Source organism: Filicampus tigris, chromosome 10 (assembly GCF_054856515.1).
Source record: "Filicampus tigris isolate MCC_2025a chromosome 10, RoL_Ftig_1.0, whole genome shotgun sequence".
NCBI classification, from domain to species: Eukaryota; Metazoa; Chordata; class Actinopteri; order Syngnathiformes; family Syngnathidae; genus Filicampus; species Filicampus tigris.
Genome location: NC_141226.1, coordinates 12,207,649 through 12,227,986, shown reverse-complemented (window position 1 = coordinate 12,227,986; position 20,338 = coordinate 12,207,649). Strand labels below are relative to the sequence as shown.

At 40.1% G+C, this 20,338-nt stretch overlaps 1 protein-coding gene across 3 annotated transcripts in view; it reads right to left on the bottom strand.

The window, feature by feature from the left end:
• The window catches only part of LOC147140842 (unconventional myosin-IXb-like), a 33,133-nt gene extending 13,623 nt beyond the window's left edge, over positions 1–19,510 (bottom strand). The window contains exons 1-26 of one of the 3 annotated variants that reach the window (XM_086042813.1): positions 19,099–19,510; positions 18,964–19,006; positions 16,173–16,905; positions 11,614–11,708; positions 11,490–11,552; positions 11,300–11,399; positions 9,331–9,431; positions 8,309–8,432; positions 8,107–8,196; positions 7,914–8,030; positions 7,155–7,289; positions 6,953–7,065; positions 6,714–6,855; positions 5,479–5,668; positions 5,325–5,400; positions 5,045–5,137; positions 4,853–4,892; positions 4,657–4,767; positions 4,494–4,574; positions 3,432–3,542; positions 3,240–3,362; positions 3,019–3,168; positions 2,694–2,836; positions 2,267–2,608; positions 409–490; positions 76–273 (exon numbers count right to left, since the gene is read on the bottom strand). In XM_086042813.1, coding sequence (XP_085898939.1) covers positions 76–273; positions 409–490; positions 2,267–2,608; positions 2,694–2,836; positions 3,019–3,168; positions 3,240–3,362; positions 3,432–3,542; positions 4,494–4,574; positions 4,657–4,767; positions 4,853–4,892; positions 5,045–5,137; positions 5,325–5,400; positions 5,479–5,668; positions 6,714–6,855; positions 6,953–7,065; positions 7,155–7,289; positions 7,914–8,030; positions 8,107–8,196; positions 8,309–8,432; positions 9,331–9,431; positions 11,300–11,399; positions 11,490–11,552; positions 11,614–11,708; positions 16,173–16,904 — 3,552 coding nt within the window. In that variant the 5' untranslated portion in view covers position 16,905; positions 18,964–19,006; positions 19,099–19,510. Of the gene's footprint in view, positions 1–75; positions 274–408; positions 491–2,266; positions 2,609–2,693; positions 2,837–3,018; positions 3,169–3,239; positions 3,363–3,431; positions 3,543–4,493; positions 4,575–4,656; positions 4,768–4,852; positions 4,893–5,044; positions 5,138–5,324; positions 5,401–5,478; positions 5,669–6,713; positions 6,856–6,952; positions 7,066–7,154; positions 7,290–7,913; positions 8,031–8,106; positions 8,197–8,308; positions 8,433–9,330; positions 9,432–11,299; positions 11,400–11,489; positions 11,553–11,613; positions 11,709–16,172; positions 16,906–18,963 lie in introns of all 3 variants that reach the window. The other 2 variants (XM_086042814.1, XM_086042815.1) reach the window with 2 other exon arrangements.
• Between the last annotated feature and the right edge of the window lie 828 nt (positions 19,511–20,338).

Sequence of the window (20,338 nt, the reverse complement as noted above, 5' to 3'; positions counted from 1 at the left end):
TGCAGCCATACATCTCTTTTTGGGAACATGCACATGCAAGACGTGCAATGCGCAGCAGCCTCCTCTGCTCTGTACCTTGACCTGAGATTTGAGGGCACGGATATCCACGCTACTGGCAGAGGTCTTCAGGATGGACGCTCTGGGGCTGACGGGGGGGAGTGGAAAGCTCCAGTACTCGCTCTCCTTGGAGCCGGCAAAGTTACTCATCAAGCCGCTCCGGGCGTAGGCTAAGCGTCGCTTACGCTTAGGATTTTTGCGCAAGCGCACCCTGACCTGACAGGGGGCCAGGGAGATTCATGAAGCACGTCCCCAAGAACTTGTGTGATTTCATATCTGAGGAGCCTCCATTCGTGTGTTAAGTATAAATAAAAATGCAAAACGGTGTTTCTAAAATGTTTGTCACGTTACCTCGCTAGCGGACGGTGAGCTATCGGAGCCAGATGAGCTGATCTTGGACAGTTCATCAGCAGACATGGACTTCCCCTTGTGCCTGTGGAGATCGGGAATATGATTGGAATGAAAAAGTCTGAATTTAGGTCAAGTGCATCCATACTTGTCGAGTGTGTGCAAAAACTACAACAACGTTCCTTCTAAACACGTCAGTAAAAAAAATAAAATAAAAATCTTAAAACATGCCGTATAAGTCATCAGTCCTTCTAGTGACTACAGATGAGGCAAGGTCACACCCGTCTGGAATGTGCAAACACTATCTACATCCCTTCTTTATGTCTATTTCCACCCCAAATGTAGGTCTGGGGTGTCCAAACATCCAATGTTATAGTGACTTCAAATAAGATACAGCAGAAACATTTCTAAAACATTCCTGTAGATAATCCAATCTTATAAGTGAATTCAGATGAATAACAATAACCCTCTAGTGCAGTGATTCTCAACTGCCACACACTCCCACACACCCGGGACACCATCCTTCAACGGTGGCAGGGAGGTGAAGCGCAGTTTTGATCGGGTCAGGGAGCCTTATTTTGAAGGTTTCCCGACCACGTTCAGCTGTTTTTTCTTAGACACGTCACACGGAAGTGTGGCAGCTCTGATGAAGGCCGAAGTGACAGCTGCAAACTGTCAGCAAGGTAAGAATTTTTGCTCTTTACTGGAATAAAACTGTTTGGGAAAAAAAAAAAAAACTTCAAACCTGTTTTTCTCTCCGGAAAGGAGAGGGAAAAAAAAGTGCTTAAAGTGGACCAGCTTCAGGACAGAGGGACAATCAGGAAGCGTCAGATACGCACGAATGACAATTGATCATTTCCAACCTCATACAGTATGTTGTTGATTTATTAACAATGTTCATGGTCAGTGTAACCTGCTCTAATGTTTAATCATAAAAAAAATAAAAAATAAAAAGACATAACGCCAGCAGACAAAGTTAAATCCTTTTTTTCCCCCCCCTTTCTTGATTTTCTACACGGGTATATTTTATCCACAACATAACAGGAGGGTTAAAAAAGGTTTTAGCTTTGTTTTTGTTTTAAAATATTAACAAAATTAATAATTAATACAATAATAATCATCATCATGTATACTTCTTTTTCTTACTAGGGTTTGAATTTTGAGCGTGTTTAAACAAGAGAGAAATGTGAGAAAATGTTAACGGTGACGTCTACAGCCTCAAAACAACCAGGATAATTGTAAAAAAATAAGTTTTCTACTTTGCGGATTTCACCTATCGCGGGTTACATTTGGAACCTAACCCCCGCAATAAACGAGGGACCACTGTATATCAAAATTGCAAAAACTAAAAATACAGTGAGGTTGCGTATTTGCCGCATGAAAAAAAAAATCTTTCATTAGATAATGTAATTTCTTTTGCTACATGTTAAATATTGTAATATTCAATCAACACCTACACAACACCATATTGCATGTTTTTCCAATACCGTACAGCCCTAATAAATTATTAATGGCTGTTTTTGAACAATATGTTTTAATGTCTATTAAAATGGGATGCAACTAAGTGACAATAAGAAAATGCGGGTCCCTGTTTGCCAACAGTTGAGGAACAATTCTCTAGAGGGTGGATAAGCTATAACTAGATCCCTTTTCCAAATGCGACAACTAATAATATTGCTTAAACCCTTATAGTCTCTTCAAGTTAGGTGTAACCATACCCGTCCATATTGTGCAAAAGCAACAACAAATCGCTTTAACAAAACATCCCTTCAAGTCTACCATTTGTATTTGTATTTCCAAAGAGCCATTCTTATGCTGACTTTAAAGGGGTACATTATGTACTCGACTTGTCCACACTTACCGGAAGTCATCTTTCTGTTTGTCTTGCCGCCTGTTCACCTCTGGACTCGACTCGTCGCTCATTCTCTCTCGCCACCTCTCGGCCTTCTCCTTAAAGTCGCCTGTGTCTTTGTAGCGCTGGAGGGAGCTGCTCTTAGGGGAGTCAGTGGTACCAGTCGTGTCGTTGCCACCCACTCTGGGGTCCAAAGGCAAGGACAGGGGCCTGTTGAGGGGTGGCGGGGAACCGCGACACCCTTGCCTCTCCCTGCTCGCAGTGGACTGACAATTGACAGTGTCAGCCTGCTCACTTCTGTTTGGGCTCACATCCACTTTGTGCTGCCGACGTAGTCCTTTTCTTGATGAGCTGTGTGGTAGTAAAAGGCATGGTGAGCTACTCCCATTCATCCCTTTTTTTGTTCTGATAATACAGAATAAAAAAAAGCGCCTACCTAGGTCGGGCGGGTCGACCTGTTGAATTCTCTTCACTGCTTGTTTTGTGCTCTTTCTCCGACCTCTTGAGTGAAGTCCGCCATGCCGTCTGGATGACGGAGGCGGCTTTACTTCGGTTCTCCTGAAACTCACGCCAATTCCTCTGGAATGATACAATGAAACCTTTAGTCTTCTCTTACATCATTACGAGATTTTTAACTGCTGATCAGGATGCAGAACAGTGCATTTCAGGTGCAGTCAGTCCCTATAGGTCAGGAGTGTCCTAATATCTTATAATGACTTCAGTTGAGGTGAAGTGATACCCGTGTAGGGCGTGAATCCTACCTGTATAATGAATGAGGCATCTCTCTTCTGCAGGAAGTGCATCCTCATCAGACATGCACGGAACCAGCGCTGCAGGACAACGATGCGACGCATCACTTCCTTGTTAAGGGTGTCCTGCAGCAACTGCCTCTCTTTTTCTTTAAGGAACACCTACAGTACAATAATAGTAAGGAATAGTAAGCGCAAATGATGTTCTGCCCTTTAATTATATCTCATCTTACCTTGGTTTTTCCTATTTGGTAGGCGGTCGGATCCAAGCCCATGCTGGTGAACAGCTTAGTGATGTGGTCGGGAGACTCTGTGGCCTCTTTTGGAAGCAAAATTCGGAATTTTTCAACAAATTCCTGTCGTTGAACATAAACATTAGCTCTCTAATGTACAGCAAACCAGATATAATACCAATGAATGAGCACCTTAAAAGTGTATTTGGCATGGTAGCCAGACTTTTGCACTTCAATCATTTGCAAGAGGCCTGTGTAGCGGATTTGCTGGCGCACAAGCTCATCGTCAAAGTGAAATTCTTTCTGCAAAAACAAACAAAAACTATATTAAAGCTGCGAGAAGCCATATATGGGCTCTTGCACTACGTTGTTCATGTCGAATCCTTGAAATGATGATCAAACCTTGACGCCCTGCTCCAGATTAGGTGGCATAGGCAAACAAGTTTCAGAATTTCACCCATCACCCATCTGTGTAGAATACCTGCTTATGATTGAGGCTCATTTGGGGCAAATTCTCTAGCTGGAGTATGAGCTGGAATTTCCTCAGAATGGACAACTTCCGGTTCAATTTCGGTCATGGGTCCTTACAGGAGAAGTCAAGTCCAAAATTGTCTTGGTAAATTTTTTTCAAAAAATTCACCCATTTTTATCCATCTCTGGGGACGGCAACTTCCTGTTGACTGAGAATGACATCACAGCGCCTAAGGGCTCAGGTAACGACAGTCACCTGTTTTCTGGTTTTGGTCATGTGACAAGTTGAGCTTTTAGTAACTGTGATGTCATTTTCAGTAGACAGCAAGTGCCAAAATGGCCACCTCCTGAGATGTATTAAAATGGGTGGATTTTGCTGCATAATTCATATTCCTAAAATACAATATTAATCAGAATACCGTGTTTAGACTAGTAGAGGCGCATAGAACATAAAGAAAATGTTTTACTTGACTTCCCCTTAAAGACTTTTTGGTGCGTCCTGTTATCATAAACATGTTCACCAGATCTGGTTTAGATCTGTGAAACTGGTGGTAGTGGCATTTATTTATTTGGAACTTTTCAGGTGGCGCTATTGTGTGATTTTAGAGGGGTTCGTGTTAGGGACCCCTAAAATATATATTTTTTGCAGTCGGACACAAGCACTTGCAAAAACTGCATGCAGAATCCCCCAAGATGATTCATCTGCATTGCCTGGTGCTCTGACCCCAAATTCTTTCATGTAGAGAGCAAAACTACATTTTTTATAATGAATGGGTGGTGTACCTTCTCTGCATTGGAACGCAAGCAGAAAATAAAGAAAGGGTCTGCTTTTTCGACGATGTCCATCAGCTTTGTGAGTGACGCCTGTGAGGAGATCAAGTAGTGTTAATACATCTTTGTGTTTGATTTAATGACTAGGCAGTAGCTAAAAACTGAGCAGACGGACCTGAAACTGAGTACAAATTGTTGCAGTCGCAGGCTGACAGGCGGATTTACGGGTGTGATTGTGCCCCACAAGACCCGCAATGCGCTGGAGTGAGCGCAAAGTCATAAGATTCTGATGGATGGGGGACAGAAAAAAACATCAAAAGAACATTCACGTCCACATTAAAGAAATAAGGACAATAAGATGATCACTTCACCTTTGGAATAAGTTGCTTCTGTCGACCGGCTCTAATTTTCCTGCAGAATATATATCGTGAATAACATATTTTCTCGTATAGTGATGTTGATTGGCTCAACCTAAGTGTTGCCATTCATATTAGCGACGAGTTTGACGTTTAAGCAGAATCAGTGAATTGAGGTGATTGCAGCTTCATATTTTTTCCACTCACTTCCTCTTTTCGAAGTTGGTAAATATGTCCTCAAAGACGTCAAGGGGATGTTCGTCAGAGCGATCGAAGGAGAAGTCCAGTGTATAGCTGTTGCTACAGATATCAACAAACAATGCTCATATTTTATACTTGTAGTGACTTCAGGTGAGGTACAGACATAGTTGTCTATTGTGGGGGAAAAAAAACTACATCCCTCTCTCTCTCTCTCACCACAAAAAGTGCAGTTCTACACCAAAACTGTGAAAAAAATAGGTTCGTAGGGACACTGAAATACTTGTACCTGGAAAGTCTGTCCATGTGGCTACTGCTCTGTTTCATGTCTTTGAGGGATTTTCGGGATGTGCGTCTAGTGGCCACTGGGGTGAAAAACACAAAACACACATATGACACACAGCGGCCGCACTTTCCAACAATTATCCGCTAAGACTACACACTCTTCTCTGCATGCTTCTGTCCCAAGCTCTTGAATACTGCCAGGATGCGCAAGATGGCTCGGAGGATGCCCCAACGGAACACCGCCTCAGGACTGGACGCCACCAGGTGATGCAGGAATGCCCGCTCGCTGCCACGGAGAAGAGATACCACTTCAGGCTTCACATGCTCTGTGTTTTTCTCTAAGAAGCCCTGCAAGAACACAACAAATGATAATTCAAGTCATTTGTCTCAGTGAGATTATGTTGAGTCTTGTAGTTACAGAAACACGATGGACATTATATGTATTGTAATTAGCTGACTAAATAGGAGTGAAAATCACTCGAAAACATATTCAGGTCTATCACAGAGTTGCATTTTCAGGGTGTCATACCGCAGTACTGTATTCACTAACAGACTCGAGGAAAATGAATGGAGTGAGGGTTCCGCGACTTGCAAAGTTGGCACTGCAATAAGACTGCATCCTTTCAACAGTGATTTTGGAGGGAAGGTTTTTTTTATTCCTGTTTTAATATAATGTGCAGTGTACTCATGGTAAAAATATCAGGTGTGTTTACCATGAATGGAATGAAGTACTCCCAGACTGCCAAAGTTAGCATTTTAAGGTTTACACCCTTTTAAAACAAAAATTTGAGAGATCGGTTGTGTAAATAGTGTCCTACAAGTTGTCGCTGTCCGGCGGAAACCTTGTATGGACAAATATGGTCAAATTCTTTTTTTTCCCCACAAATCAATACTAATGGTCCGTCCCTACTCAGTCTGTATTTTTTACGCAATTTTAGCCAATTTAAGGCAGTGAAAAAACTAGCAAATACAAACACAAATACACTGATCGCTCTTGAACGGAACTTATGCTTGATAAGTGCATGTATGTTTGTAGACGTGTGACAAAACTACACCTCTGTTTGTCTCTCTGTTGCCTCTATTTAACGTTTGGGTGTTTTTTTGTGTGTGGTGAGATGCACTCCCCTAATAACGACACTATACAATATACTGAGTGGGGTTTCCCCAGAGTTGCAAAGTTAACATGTTGACTTGACTTGACGGTGTATTAAAATTGGAATATGAATCCCTGATTCATATACAACAAACAAATACATAATAATAACACAGTGGAACCACCAATAAGGGAATAAAATGAATCATTTACTAACCCTAACCCCACCAACCCTACTCCGAGCTGCCTTATCTAAAAGTGAAGCTGTTAAACACTGCAGCTTGGGAAAAACGGGTTCACCTTGATGCAATATGTAACACTGCACGCAAAGTGCTGAATAACAAATGATGACTCGCGATCAATGGAGGCTGCAAAGAGCGAGCTATCCTTGAGCTGCAGCGCTAACTTGTCCAGTAGTGCTTCATCTGTCGCTTGAGGGAGGCTAACAAAAACACAAAAAAGACATTTAATCAATTGGGTTGGATTGTATCATATATTATTCTCCAAAACAAATGAAATCTGATTGAGCATGGCCTCACTTGCTCTCCTCATCCAGCATGCTGAAGAGGCCTTGACTGATAAGATGAATACACTTGCTGTTGTCACTGTACTCAAAGGCTTGCCAGCTGATGCCCTCGGCCTCATAATCTTCCTGGAAAATTGTTGTTATAATCACATTTTCAAGTAACAAAACAGACACAGGACAAAGAACGATACATATCAAATAAATATTTTTCCTACTTGCTGAAGTGTGAAGATTTGCTGGTTAATGTAACATTGAAGCTTCTCGTTGCTGTAGTTGATACACAGCTGCTCAAAACTGTTTGTGTGCAGGTTTTCCAAGCCAAACAGATCCAGGACTCCAATGGACAAACACTAAAAAAAATAAATAAATAAATAAATAATCAAACATAACGCAACATTAAGAAACATCACATTGCACAAACGCAACGGAACATACTGTAGCACTACATTAGATACTGTAGCATAAGATATGTAATTTAAGCATAACGAACTGCAACATATCATACAGTAACAAAATATGATACCATAGAGTAACATAACATTTGAAGTGTTGATTGACATGAATCAATTATTACATTAATTGCCAACTTTTTCATTAATCGAGTAATTGTTTAGAGCCATTGTTTAACTTAAATTGTCCAAATGTTCTGATTTCAGCCTCTCAACAGTAATTATTCTCGGATTTATGTTTATTTATCTTTTTGTGTGGGGTGTTGAAAGAGTCAATTTACCATAATGTCAAATAACATACTCTACTGCATCTTACCATAACGTAAGCCACTATATAACAATGTAGCACACCATAATGTAACATCTCAAATACTGTAACAAAGTATACTATTTACCAATACACCGTACGTCAACGTTGCATTACATACTATAATGTAACATAAGATAGCATATTTTAATCTAACACACAATAGAATGATAAAAAAAAAAAAACTGATTTATTTGGAAAGGCAAAAGTCGATTTACAGAAATGGACTCTTCCATGTCGCGCTTGTTGAGCATAGCATGGTTGATGTGAAGGATGATCCAGTCAAACAGAGAGGCATACAAAGACTTCGCCATGGAATCTCGTGCCGCCAGGGCCTTAAAAAAAATTAAAATTAAATTCCAGTTACAAACTGTAATGCACAATGCTGATAACCAACGAGTCAGCGTGTACCTCCTGTAGCGTGTATTGTGAAAACACAGTGTCATTGCCAGTTAAGAGTCTCCTTTCAGTTAAAGTCTTCACCAGCAGCTCCTTTTTAACCTGGAAAGAACAAAATCAGATTTGATTGACATCAGTTTTGGGTGCAGATTAATTTCAAACACAGCATTGCTGGAAAACATTACGCTTACTATTGCCGCGTTTCTCAACATACCTTGAGGAGGTCTGACAAGGTGGACAAAATGTCAGCTGGCCCCACCTCCAAACCTTCATTGTTCTCCAACAGAGTGAAGGTCACGTTGCCCAAAAGCAAGATGGCTGAGAGTGTGGAAAACATGCTGCACAAACACACACACACACACACACACACACCCACACACACACTGTTTTAATGAATTCAAACATTTGTCGGATTTACAAACACTTGACAATGTGTAGTGGCCAGTGCGTCTTTATTCAGCATCGAAACTGAGGCTGTCGGGCACTCGCTTGCAAGCACGACACATTTTTCACCAACTAGGGCTCAGCAAGCTCTGACTTGTCACCGACACCATAATAGACGGCAGAAACTGGATGGGGTGAAATTAGTCACGGCGTACTAGAGGCTGACATTATTCGGGATTCTTGGTACCCGCGGGGGGTGGGATGGAAGTCAACTTTACCATCAGTCTTTGGATTGGGATGGTACAGGATAAAACGTTCACGGGAGCAGAAAGGGGTGGGGGAGTTCATGAGGAAGAGGGGGCGAGAAACTGTCTTTTTTTTGGTTTCGTTTATTTAATGTAGCAGACCTCCAAAATGGGAGCGGTATGGTGGGAGGCCAGGGATGCTTTTGTGTCAAACAAAAAGAGCAAGGCCCCAGAGCTGCACAGCAGCACCACAATCAAAGCCGGAAAGAAGCCATCACTCCAGTGTGGGGGCAGCCATGGATTCTTGTTCAAGTAAGCCATTTCCTTCCAAACTCTGCCCAAAACACTTAATCTACCAGACATAACCATTGAAATGATCACTGCAAATCACACTCATCTGCTTGGTCCTTCTCATTTGTTTTGTCTTGCTTAATTCTTCGAGTTTTGTGAGAAAATGACACCCGGCATATAAGTAAGCATTTGGCATTGTTTCCGCATAGACGTCATCAAGTTCACGCCTTTTGGACATGGTCATCTCCCCCGCAAATATCGGCAGTTTATTGTAATTGCTAAAATACGCTAACCTTTAAAATCATACTGTACATACTGTTTCTTAGTGGAGGGCAGGAAGCCGACCATCTCCATGGCTTGATGGAGCCTCTTGTACTCCTGAACTAGCTTCTCGTCATCATCCAGGTGGAGGTCTTCCTGAGGAACAAGTAGATCGGATACAATGACAATGCAATCAAATATGCACGCACATAACATTATGGAGTGAATGCACGTCAGTCTACTGGCGTGCTAAACGTAGTTAAAGATGTTGCCTTCACATACAGTAAGGTACTGTGCAGAACTCTCCACCCTTAATCTATTTCTTCTATTTTTGTGCATCGGTAGTTGCTGCTATTTTAGTTTGCAACAGAGGTCAAATGGGCACAGAAGTGTGTGAACGACAACACCCCGGATGAGTTCTCATATCGTTAGACTTGGTGAAGCATTTTGGTCATTAGCCAAGTTCATTTTGCATGCCTTGTTCCAGGTAACTAAGGAATTGTATGTTTATCATCACAAGGCGGTTCCTGCTGGGTAGAAGTGTGACATTGGCTGACGTGTCACTCAGAAGACCTGGTATACTACTAGAGGTGAGAGGTGCGACAATTAATTGATCAAATCAATCAACAACTATTCAGTCTCTCAACAGTTCAGTATTTTCGAATTTTCATAGTCCTCCATGACCTTTGTATCTATAATAGGGATGCTTGATACCACATTTTTTCAGACGACCAAGTAACCAATTCCTATAGTACTTTTGAAAAATGTATTACAATGTACTACAAAGTATTTTATATGAGCCAATATTGTTAAATATTATTTTTTTGAAAAAATATAAAATTAAATATAAAATACCCAACCCAAGTATTTAATGAGAATAAGACTTTAGCAAACGGTGGGGGAAAAAAGCAGCGTATTTTCTGACAGAAAACAGACCAAACCAGTAACTGAATCATAATCAATGTTTGTTTGTGAATTTTCTGCACTGTCAATTTGAAACAAAAGCCTGTTATTGGATATAGGGATGGACATAAAATTGCTGTTTGAAAAGCCCATTCAGTGATTAATCAAAAAAAAATATCAACAGATTAATAGATTATTAAAATGATTGTGAGTTGCAGCCCTATATACTAGTACTGATCTTGGGTGTCACATTTGACAGATTTGGAAAAATTCTGAGTCTTCAATGAAGCTAACATGCATGATTTCAAAATGTGGGAGGGAGCCTGAAGGTCTGAAGAAAACCCACGCAAGCAAGGGGAGAACATGCAAATGCCACAGATTTGAACCGAGAACCTCTTAACCTCACACAGTATACCGTACACCATCCTGCCCACATTGCCTTTAAATATGACATTGAAATGAATTTAATTGATACTGTCAAAGTAACCTGCTGCATGTTAAAGCATTGGGGCGGGGGCTTAGACCTAGTGATTTTAACGATTGTTTTCCTACCACTTCATCTATGCAAATGGTATTGTTTGCGCACAGATATGAAACTGTTGCCAACCAAAACAGCAGAGCTTACCAGTTAGAGTTAACAGTCCCACTGATTTATTGTAGAACATTCGTATATATATTAAATATCTTTTCTAGAGTGTTAAACTTTAAATCAGGCATTTTGACCTACAATACAACAGGAGAGTTTGTAATCACTCATTTTGGATTTCAGATTGAGTAAAATGACTCCTTTGTTATCTGTTCCAAACATTGCATTGCCGATCCAAGGTTGTCTAATGCTTTTAGATAAGAAAGCTCTTTGAAGGCATCGCAAAAGAAACATGAATAGAAGTCAGGTCAGATTCTAGCAGTCACCTCGGTTCGAAGTTAAAAAAATAAATAAATAAATAAATACATTTTTAAAAATTATTATGATCATTTTACCTGATGTAACCACACCAGCATCATGTTGTGATCATACAACCTATTGCTCTCTATAATAATGACTTCTGATGGGGAAAGTCTTTAGTAAGTACATCATTCAACGCTCAGACCTTACCTTCACGGACAAAGAGCAAAGGTACCTGGTTGAGGTAGAGATAATCACGAGGCGCCAACAGACAAAACTCCTCCCGTTCATCTTTAGATGCTCCCGCCAGCAGGTAATAGAAGACGTGGTAGTTCCTGCATGTAAACCCAACAGCAATAAAAGCTTTTGCGTTGGTGAAAAATGTTTACGATGATGGCACTTGAAAATGTGTATTTCACATTTACCTCTCCCTCTTATCTCTGTGAACCAGCCGGCACTTTTCAAGTAGGTACTTCTTGATAACTGCCCTAATGAGACACGAGCGTTAACACATTGCAAGAAGATTCCCACCTCATAGTAACCAATTACCCTCGAATGACGCCGCTCTCCAGGTAGTTGAGCTGGATGAACTTCCCGAAGCGACTGGAGTTGTTGTTTGCTACAGTCTTTGCGTTGCCAAAAGCCTATTGGAGACAGAGGAAGACTGCCGCTTGGGTATGAAGCAGACATTTTAGATGCTGCACTCTGGTGAAAATGTACATTTGGAAGCAGCCCCGAAGCCCTGGATTTTTCAAAGTTGTTTTGTTGAAAACGAAGCCTTTTCGAAGCAGCCCCGAAGCCCTGGATTTTTCAAAGTTGTTTTGTTGAAAACGAAGCCTTTTCGAAGCAGCCCCTGGAATTTTTGGAAAATTCAGTTTCCGAAGCCAGTTTTGTTTAGCAACATGAAATTTGGTAGACATATCTATTATGACAAAACTCACAAAAAATTCTCAAGAACCCACGCCCAAATCACAGGAAATCCGCTATTGCAGTCCGAACAAATATGTTGTCAATTTCCAGGGATTCTTCAAAAACCAAACTTGTCCTGCATATTTTGTCAGATTGATACCAAATTTTAGCTACTGTATGTATACTAGAGGCTGACATTAATTCGGGAATACCACAGGTCCCGGGAATCAATTTTACTTTAATCACGCGACTTGGATGGTACAGGATAAAAAGTTGATGGGATTTTGCAGTAGGAAGAAAAAAAACCTTCCACAGATGCGCCGCCATTTGTAGTTTTCTTTCCACAGCGTACACACTAACGTTAGCCAAAAGGACTTCACGACCCACAAGGAAAAGGTGCTTCCGGATGCGCTGGATCTCTTGAAGCAGAGATGGCGGCACTGAGCAGCAGCAAAGTCTTGGATATTTTCAGAAAGAATTTGCAGCACAGCGCAGAATTAGGAAAAATGATCCGTCAATTAGGCTCACAGAATTGGCAATTGACACCAAATTGCAATTTTTTGTTTTGCTGTCACCATGTGTGTGGGTGCATAATGGCAGTGAAGTTTAATGACTCGCCATAGAACAAAACAATACAACACGATTTTTTCAACCAGTGTCATGGAAACAATTGTGTTCCACCACACCGAGGAAGAAAAAACACAGGCCATTCTCGCACAGGGAAGTCAAATTGAATCTGTGACCCGAGTCGGCGAAGGAAGGCATAGATTGTTCCTCATTCCAACGGCAGTGCGGCTGAGGGTCGTGTCTTAACAGGCCAACGAATATGGCTCTTCGCTCCACCTGCACAGTGCGCTCACAATACAAACTGGCAGTTGCTGTTCACAGAATCTCTGGAATGTTCCACTTGGACGCTTCCATCTTTTTGCGGATACGCGGGAATAAAGATAGAGCAAGATGAAGTTGTTACATGGGGAGTGCTGTCACCATGGTAACAGGTTTGTTTGTATCAAGAGACTGTTTAGAGACACCACTTCTCTAATCAGTAAAATGGTATAGAATTATTTAATGTTATGTCTTGTAATACAAACATTAAACTAATCAAGTTCACATTTACATATTGATATTGTTCCTGAGTTTTATCCGACTGGTGCAAAGACCTCCACCAAGGCCCACTTAAAATTAACCACCTCTAATGAACACATAAGAGGGGGTTTTCAGTTTATGATGGAGTTCTGGCGGTGAAACACGAATTTGAACGTGCCATACTTCATCACGAACCAATGCTAATGTAGTAGTAAAGTCATAATTACAGTAAATACAGAAAAAACCCCCACTTGCAGGCCATTAATGTAAAACAATTCAATGACAAACATTATCTCTGAGAATATTAAAGTTTAACTTAAGACACTTCAAATTCCCCCAATATCAACTCTACTTCTTAAAGTGGCTTTACTGCAAACTACTTTCTTCAGGGCTATGACTGAGCAAAAAAGGTGAGTGGATAGGCCTTGGCAGGCTGAAAAAAACAAAAAACTATTAGAATTTACACAGATCTGATCGGTCGGTCGATATCGATCGGTCAACAGTTATTTAGCATTTTATGCAAAATTGGTGATCCTTTTCTAATTGTCATAATTTGTTGATTGATCATCGTCATTGATCGGATCTGCAAAATAAGTCGCCAGGATCTTGAGAAATATTTAAGGCAAAATGATTTCCCCCCAAAATATGACATAGGCCATTTAAGAGGGCGACGAGGTGTCTGTGTGCCTGTGCGTGTGTGTTCGCATGTGTGCGTATTCAGCTGTAAACCTAGCCAAGCCTGTTCTGACATGTTTCACCTTCCCTCTCTGGTGTTACACCTCTCCAAGACAACGCCCTGCACATTCCCACCGTGGAGCGCCTCACTCCCGACGCAACTAAATGCACAGCTAACGTGAGTCATCGGGACAAAGGGGAATCCTCACAGTTAAGGGGGGCGGGGGGGGGGGGGGGGGGGGGGGGGGGGGGGGCTGGGTGTGGGCAGATGCACTAAAACGATTCCATGCCATCATAAACAACATCCATTCACACACAAAAAACAAACACAGCTTGTATTCCAGTGACCTAATTGTGTTCTATGAATGGTTTGGCTAAAGGCCACACCACTACATCCTCTGCCTTCCAATGCGTATTTAAACAGGAAGCCCAACTAAAATCCTCATAACGGGACATCAAATTGCAGCATTTCATTCATTGATAGTTGGCCAGAATATCTTTGTTTATCACATGACTCAAGGTGAAATGAATGTACTTTAGGAGCCCTGAACATACGGACTCAGTTGCATCTTCTGGAAAAATAAAAGTAACACCCCCCACCCTGCCAACAAGTTTCACCCATGCAAATTAAATTGGGTGGACATGACTACTGAGGTTACTACACAAAAGTCTCAAGGATCTAGGCCTGAAACAGGAAGTCAGCCATTTTGGTTTGAAGCAGCAACTTTGGGGCATACACCAGGACTTGTACATCAACGGACACTGACGAAAGAATTCGCCCACCTTAAACCCAACTGGAAGCGGGCATTGTAGATTATGGGCAACTATAAATTGCAAATCGTTTTTTTCCCTCCAGATCATATAATGTGGGCGGAGCATGGTGTCGGATTCAGCTGACCATGATTTGATGTGAAAAAGGTGAATTTATATTTGCCCCAGTTACACCAGTTTCATAACTGACACTTAATTTGTTGGACATGTTCATCATAACAGGAGGCAGTACTTTGACAAAGTCCTACTGTAGGTAAATTGTTTAGTTCTGCTTTAAATTCCAAGGCAAAAAAAAATCCCCCACAAATTTCTACAATTTAGTAACCTTTAAAGAATTTGAAGGTAGTTTCTCTTATGATTAAACATCACATTGGGGTTTCCAAGCTTTATGATCACTCAGGGCTTTTTGTGACAGTCATATGCAGGAAATACAAAAATAAAGTGTTTCCTGTACATGTTGTTTTACTGCTTGCTGTCTGTTTTGGAGCAGAAGTGATTAAGAATCCATCCTAAAAATAAAAAAAAGAGGATCTGAAAAAGAGAGTCTTAACAAATGTGTAAAAATCACTACTTGCGATTGGTTGCTGATTAATCAGGAATTTCAAATATTTCTGTATTGTTTGTCTTGTACCTACAGTATACTCAATAGTAGTGCGGACAAGTGGAATCCTGGGATAACTGACAAATTTGATCAGGAATGAAAGATGCTACTGGAAAGTCTTGATAGATAGACAGATTGATTAATCTAATATTTATTATAATTTTTTTTTACAAATTATCATATTTTTCGGGCTATACTTCACTCCGGAGTATACTTAACTCAACTGTATTTATAAAGGTCTTTAAGACAACCACCGCTGTAAAAGTGCTGTACAAAAGTAAGTCATACAACAACAATAAAACAAATTAATAAGGTTGGTTATTTGGTGCTGTAAATAGTAAATCCTTAATAAGGTGGAATCTGCATGGTAAAACTAGCAATACGTCACACATTAGTTGTCAAGACTACCTCTTCTTCTATTTTCCTTTGGTAGTTGGCAATTAGATTATTGTATGAAGATTATTCTGGAATTTTTGTTTTATTTTTCTATTATTTCTAAAGATTCATCTAGTATTTTTATCCTAATATTTTGTATGTTCCAGTATTTTGCTGTAATATTTTTGCACTTTCTAAAGTTTCAAATTCTTAAATTTGCATAACATAGGTTTTTTTATCCTAATAAATGTGGAATTTTGTCTCATAGAATGTTTTATCTATTTTTGTCAAATTAGGTATTAAATATGAGTAATATTTTGTACTTTTCTATGTATGTTTGCATCTACTACCTGTTATTAACCCCTCAATATTTGGTTATTGTCATCTAATACTTTTGTATTTTTAGATTTTACAAATGCAATTGCAATATATTGAGCATTATTACATTGACGCTTGTTTGATTGTGCAAGTTTACCTTATGTTTTGACACGTCTCCCATTAACAATCCCATGGTGTTTCTTTTAGCGAGCTTGTGAAAATAAACACTATCATCATTTTGCTCATTATAATCACTACGTGAACTTTACATAGCGTGTCATCTCATCAGGCTGCAGGTTTCCCATTCCTAATCTCAACCAAATTGTTAAAATGGAGGGGTTGGAGGTGGGTAAGAGAGCATCACATGCCCTACCTGCAGCACAGGGCTGGCCCCGAGGATGGCGCGCTCCATGCCGCTGCAGTACGTCTGCTGGCTGATCGCCGTCAGACAGTGGACCAGATAGCTGCTGCTCTCAGTCTTGCCTGAGCCACTCTCGCCGGACATCACCATGCACTGGTCCACCTTGCCGTTTAGCATGGCCCTGTAGGCCAAGTCGGCCATGGCAAAGATGTGCGGGCTGAGCTTGCCGAGTGGCTGGTTTTCGTACAACTTCACATACTTTGGGTTGTAGTACACTGGTAGGAACTTATTGGGGTTAAGCGCGACCAGGATGTTGTTGGTATACGTGTAAATTTTGTGCTTGAGGAAACGCCAGCGTAAAGCCTCCACAACAGCATCCTCGGTCACGGTGGGGAGGCTGCAAAGGTCGTCGTACACCTCCGGGGGTTGCTTAACGGCCTCCTCCAGCATGAAGTAGTACCCGAGGCTCTGCGGGTGCCACTTCTGGGCGTCCAGGGGCCACAACAGGACCCTCTCCAGGGGGAACTCATCGACATGCAGCCGCCGTTCCTCGTCTTTGCTCGTCCTCACCTCCATCAAGCTGTACTGGCGACCGGCGTCCAGCCCCAGAGTGACCACGGCATTGGAGACCACCACTGCTGCCGTGTCTCCAGCACCCACCCGCAGCGCGCAGTGTGCAGCCGCATCCTGGGACAGCCTCTGGTAGATTTGCACAACATGGGCCTCTCCATCTGAAGTACTCATCCTGACACAAGGAAGAAGCCAAGTGGAATACAATATGAGAATATTTGTAAGCAGCAACAATCACTCACTGAATTAATGATCAAATCTTTTTAGCCTCATAGTATTACTGCCCAAGTTATTTTTAACTTACTGTGACAATTAAAAAAAATAAATTTTATGTGCTTGCAAAAAAACTACAAAAAAACAAACAAAAAAAAGGCTCTTCACATACTCCACACACTCTTTGTAGATTCTCAGTCATCAAGGTCATGGTAATCTGAAAATGGTGAATTGAGGCAACAGAAATCTATTAACAATTTAGACAATACTATACTGTATACTATTAGTATAATGAAGTAACAGTGAGGAAAATGATGACTGTTACCACTTACCAATATTATCATAATACAGTATATTGCTAATATACTGTAAATGCATCAAGTGCTGTACTTGCAGGAGTGATACAAGTAGTGAAATTATGCACATTAATAAGAACCAAACCAATGTTCAAAATATTAATAGAAACAAATTTTTCTTTTCTTTTTTAAATAGGTAAAAAAACAAAAATTGAATTTTGAATATAATATTACATATTAACATTAAAATATTACAAACGGTTATATTACAAACAAACAAAAAGACAAAAGCATTGGATGGAAAGCACACATTAATTTTTGCATTAAATATTTGAAAAATACACAAATATTGGAATAAAACACAAATTTTACATTAAAAATACAAAATCATTAGCCAAAGATATTAGATTAAATACACAATTACAAAAAATTGCAAAAAAAACTATATAATTAAAAACAAAATTACACAAAAAAAATATCAGGCAAAAATATATGCATATACCCAGATAAAGCAAAAAAAGAAAGTAAAATGAAAACGGAAAATAACAAACAGGCTTTAATATGAATATTGGTGGCATCAGGTGGAATCCTTGCGCCTCCAAAATCATCTCTCAAACCCAAAAACGTTTGTTCAACCATTAACCTCGCTTTATCAAAGAGAGCAAGCCATTTCCGACACTTAAGGAGAAAGTCAACCCCAAAATTTGCTTTACAATAATATGCTCTATGAGCCTCCACTAGTCTACATACGGCATTTTGATCCCATTTGCGTGTGTGGAATATGAGTTAAGTAGCAAAATTCTGTCACTTGGTGTAGAGTGAAAATGACATCACAGGTGTTCAGGTCAACACAACAACATCACAAAAAATAATATTAGATGCCTCTGCGATGTTTCATCGCTGTAACAAATCTTGCAGACGTCTCCTTTATTGTTCTTTGTTGTATCTTGTTTTGAAGCAGGAGTCACCAACCTTTTTGAGACTGAGAACTACTCTTTGGGTACAGATTATTGCGAAGGGCTACCAGCTTGATTCACACTTCTGAAATAACACATTTGCTCAAATGACCTGTATTGACGTTATTTGGCTATATGTTATTAATAATGATAATGATAATCATTTATGTGACATTGAACAGTTTAAAGAGTTCTCACAATAATAAATAAACAGATAAATATCTTTATCAAGTTAGCAACAATATTTCTATTAATCTCTGCCAGTGTTTACGTTCCTGTTCTAAAGTTTACTTTTTCTTTGTTGCGGTTGCACCAGTGAGAGAAACTGAAAGCAACTACTTCTCCAAGAGCTAAATAGGGTTGCAACGATCAAGACAATTTTAAAACCATAGCCCTTATTGTCTGACATGTTAACATAGTTTAATTGTAAATCATTTTCATCCAGACGACTGAGGTTTTACCTGGACTACTTTCCCCCCCCTTGAACAGTACCAGTGAGAAAATGGGTAAAAACGTAAATTTGTCACATCAATTGCGAGAAGTACTGGTAAGGCGTATTTATTCTGACTTGAACTACTTTGTGACTCGAGTTGTGTTGAAATGTTTCCTGTAAAAAAAAGAAAATAAATGGCTTTCTGGTGCCAAACGCTGCTTTTCGAAATGAATCTTTTCCAATCTCAACAATTCCCTTCAAACGAAACACACCCTACTGATCAACTCAGCGACACTAACTCAGGTAAGAGTGTCCAATGAAAAAAATGAGCTTACCTTTAAGAAAAAACACTCATTTCATCTTGAGAAAGCACGTCTTCTGTTGAGGAGTTTTTCGTTATACTTTTTATTTAAAAAAAAAAAAGTCCCAATGACACGACGTCAGGTGGGGGGGAATACAACTATCTTCACCTGCGTTTCCCGGTGAAGGTAGGCGAAGAAATCACTCGAATCCGCTTTTGAATGGCGAAGAACCAACTTGGGAGCACTTCGGCGGCGATAGTGTTCCTTTTTAAACGAAATGGGAAGTATGTCGAAGACGTTTCAAGGATTTCTGTGACGTCTTCTCTCCTGCTGCTTGTCAGAGGAAAGCTGAAAAGATACTTCCTACAATTTCACCCCGACACCCTTCGTCTCCTCGATGTAACATTTGATGGTTTCGCCTAAGTTGAATTAAAATATGTACCCTTAAAAAGTTACGTTAAAGCAAGAGGTTTCTTCGTTTGAGCTTTAAGCGTGAGATAGTTTAACACCTACTGACATGCGCCCGATAATGTAACTTTGGCGTTACAGGTGAGCTTGCGGGCACGGGCACCCCCCAAAGGCAGGTAATTGTTACTACAGGGTTTTTTCCCCACAAAAACAATGACTGGGACGCACTCTGGTGATTTATTCATAACTTGTACATCTAATTATATGACTTTCTACTGTTTTATTGCACAAACAACAGACAATCCAAATAACAATGTATGTATTTCCAGCATACATTGTTCCATTTAAACAAAGATGTAAACCGCGTAAAACCATCCATTCTGGTATGGCGTTATCCGGGCCTAGGGGGTGCTATAGTCCCGTAAGAAATAGATGTAGCGCCAGTTTAGCCACTCAAACATTTTAATTGATAATTTAAAATCTGTTTATAAATTATTTTCTCACCACCCCTATGTTTTGGTCAAGCCCGCCTTTATCACCATGAGAGAAAAAAATCCTGGAGCCGCGCCTGCACCCATTTTCACCTAGAGCCAAGTTTTATTAAAAAAAAAAACAAAAAAAACAAAAACCTCCCATGGATGTTTTATAGCACTGGTTCTCTTTAGATGCTATGCTATCCTCGCTGGACAATGGACTAATCGTCGGACATTCAGTCACACAGTCAATTACAATCATTTTCACACAGTATGCTGTAATTTGATCAGTAACGGTAAAGTAATAAACAAAAAAAATTTAATTTAGCTATTTTTTTGTCCTGCTGCACTGGTTGTATATACAAAGGCCTACAATCCTGAAACAGAAACAGCCACTCTTTTAGTCGTATTTTGAAATGTTACTGACGACTGCATTCATTATTGGCCTTAAATTATAGTATGTATAGTATGTGTTGTGAGCACATATATATATATATATATATATATATATGTATATATATATATAT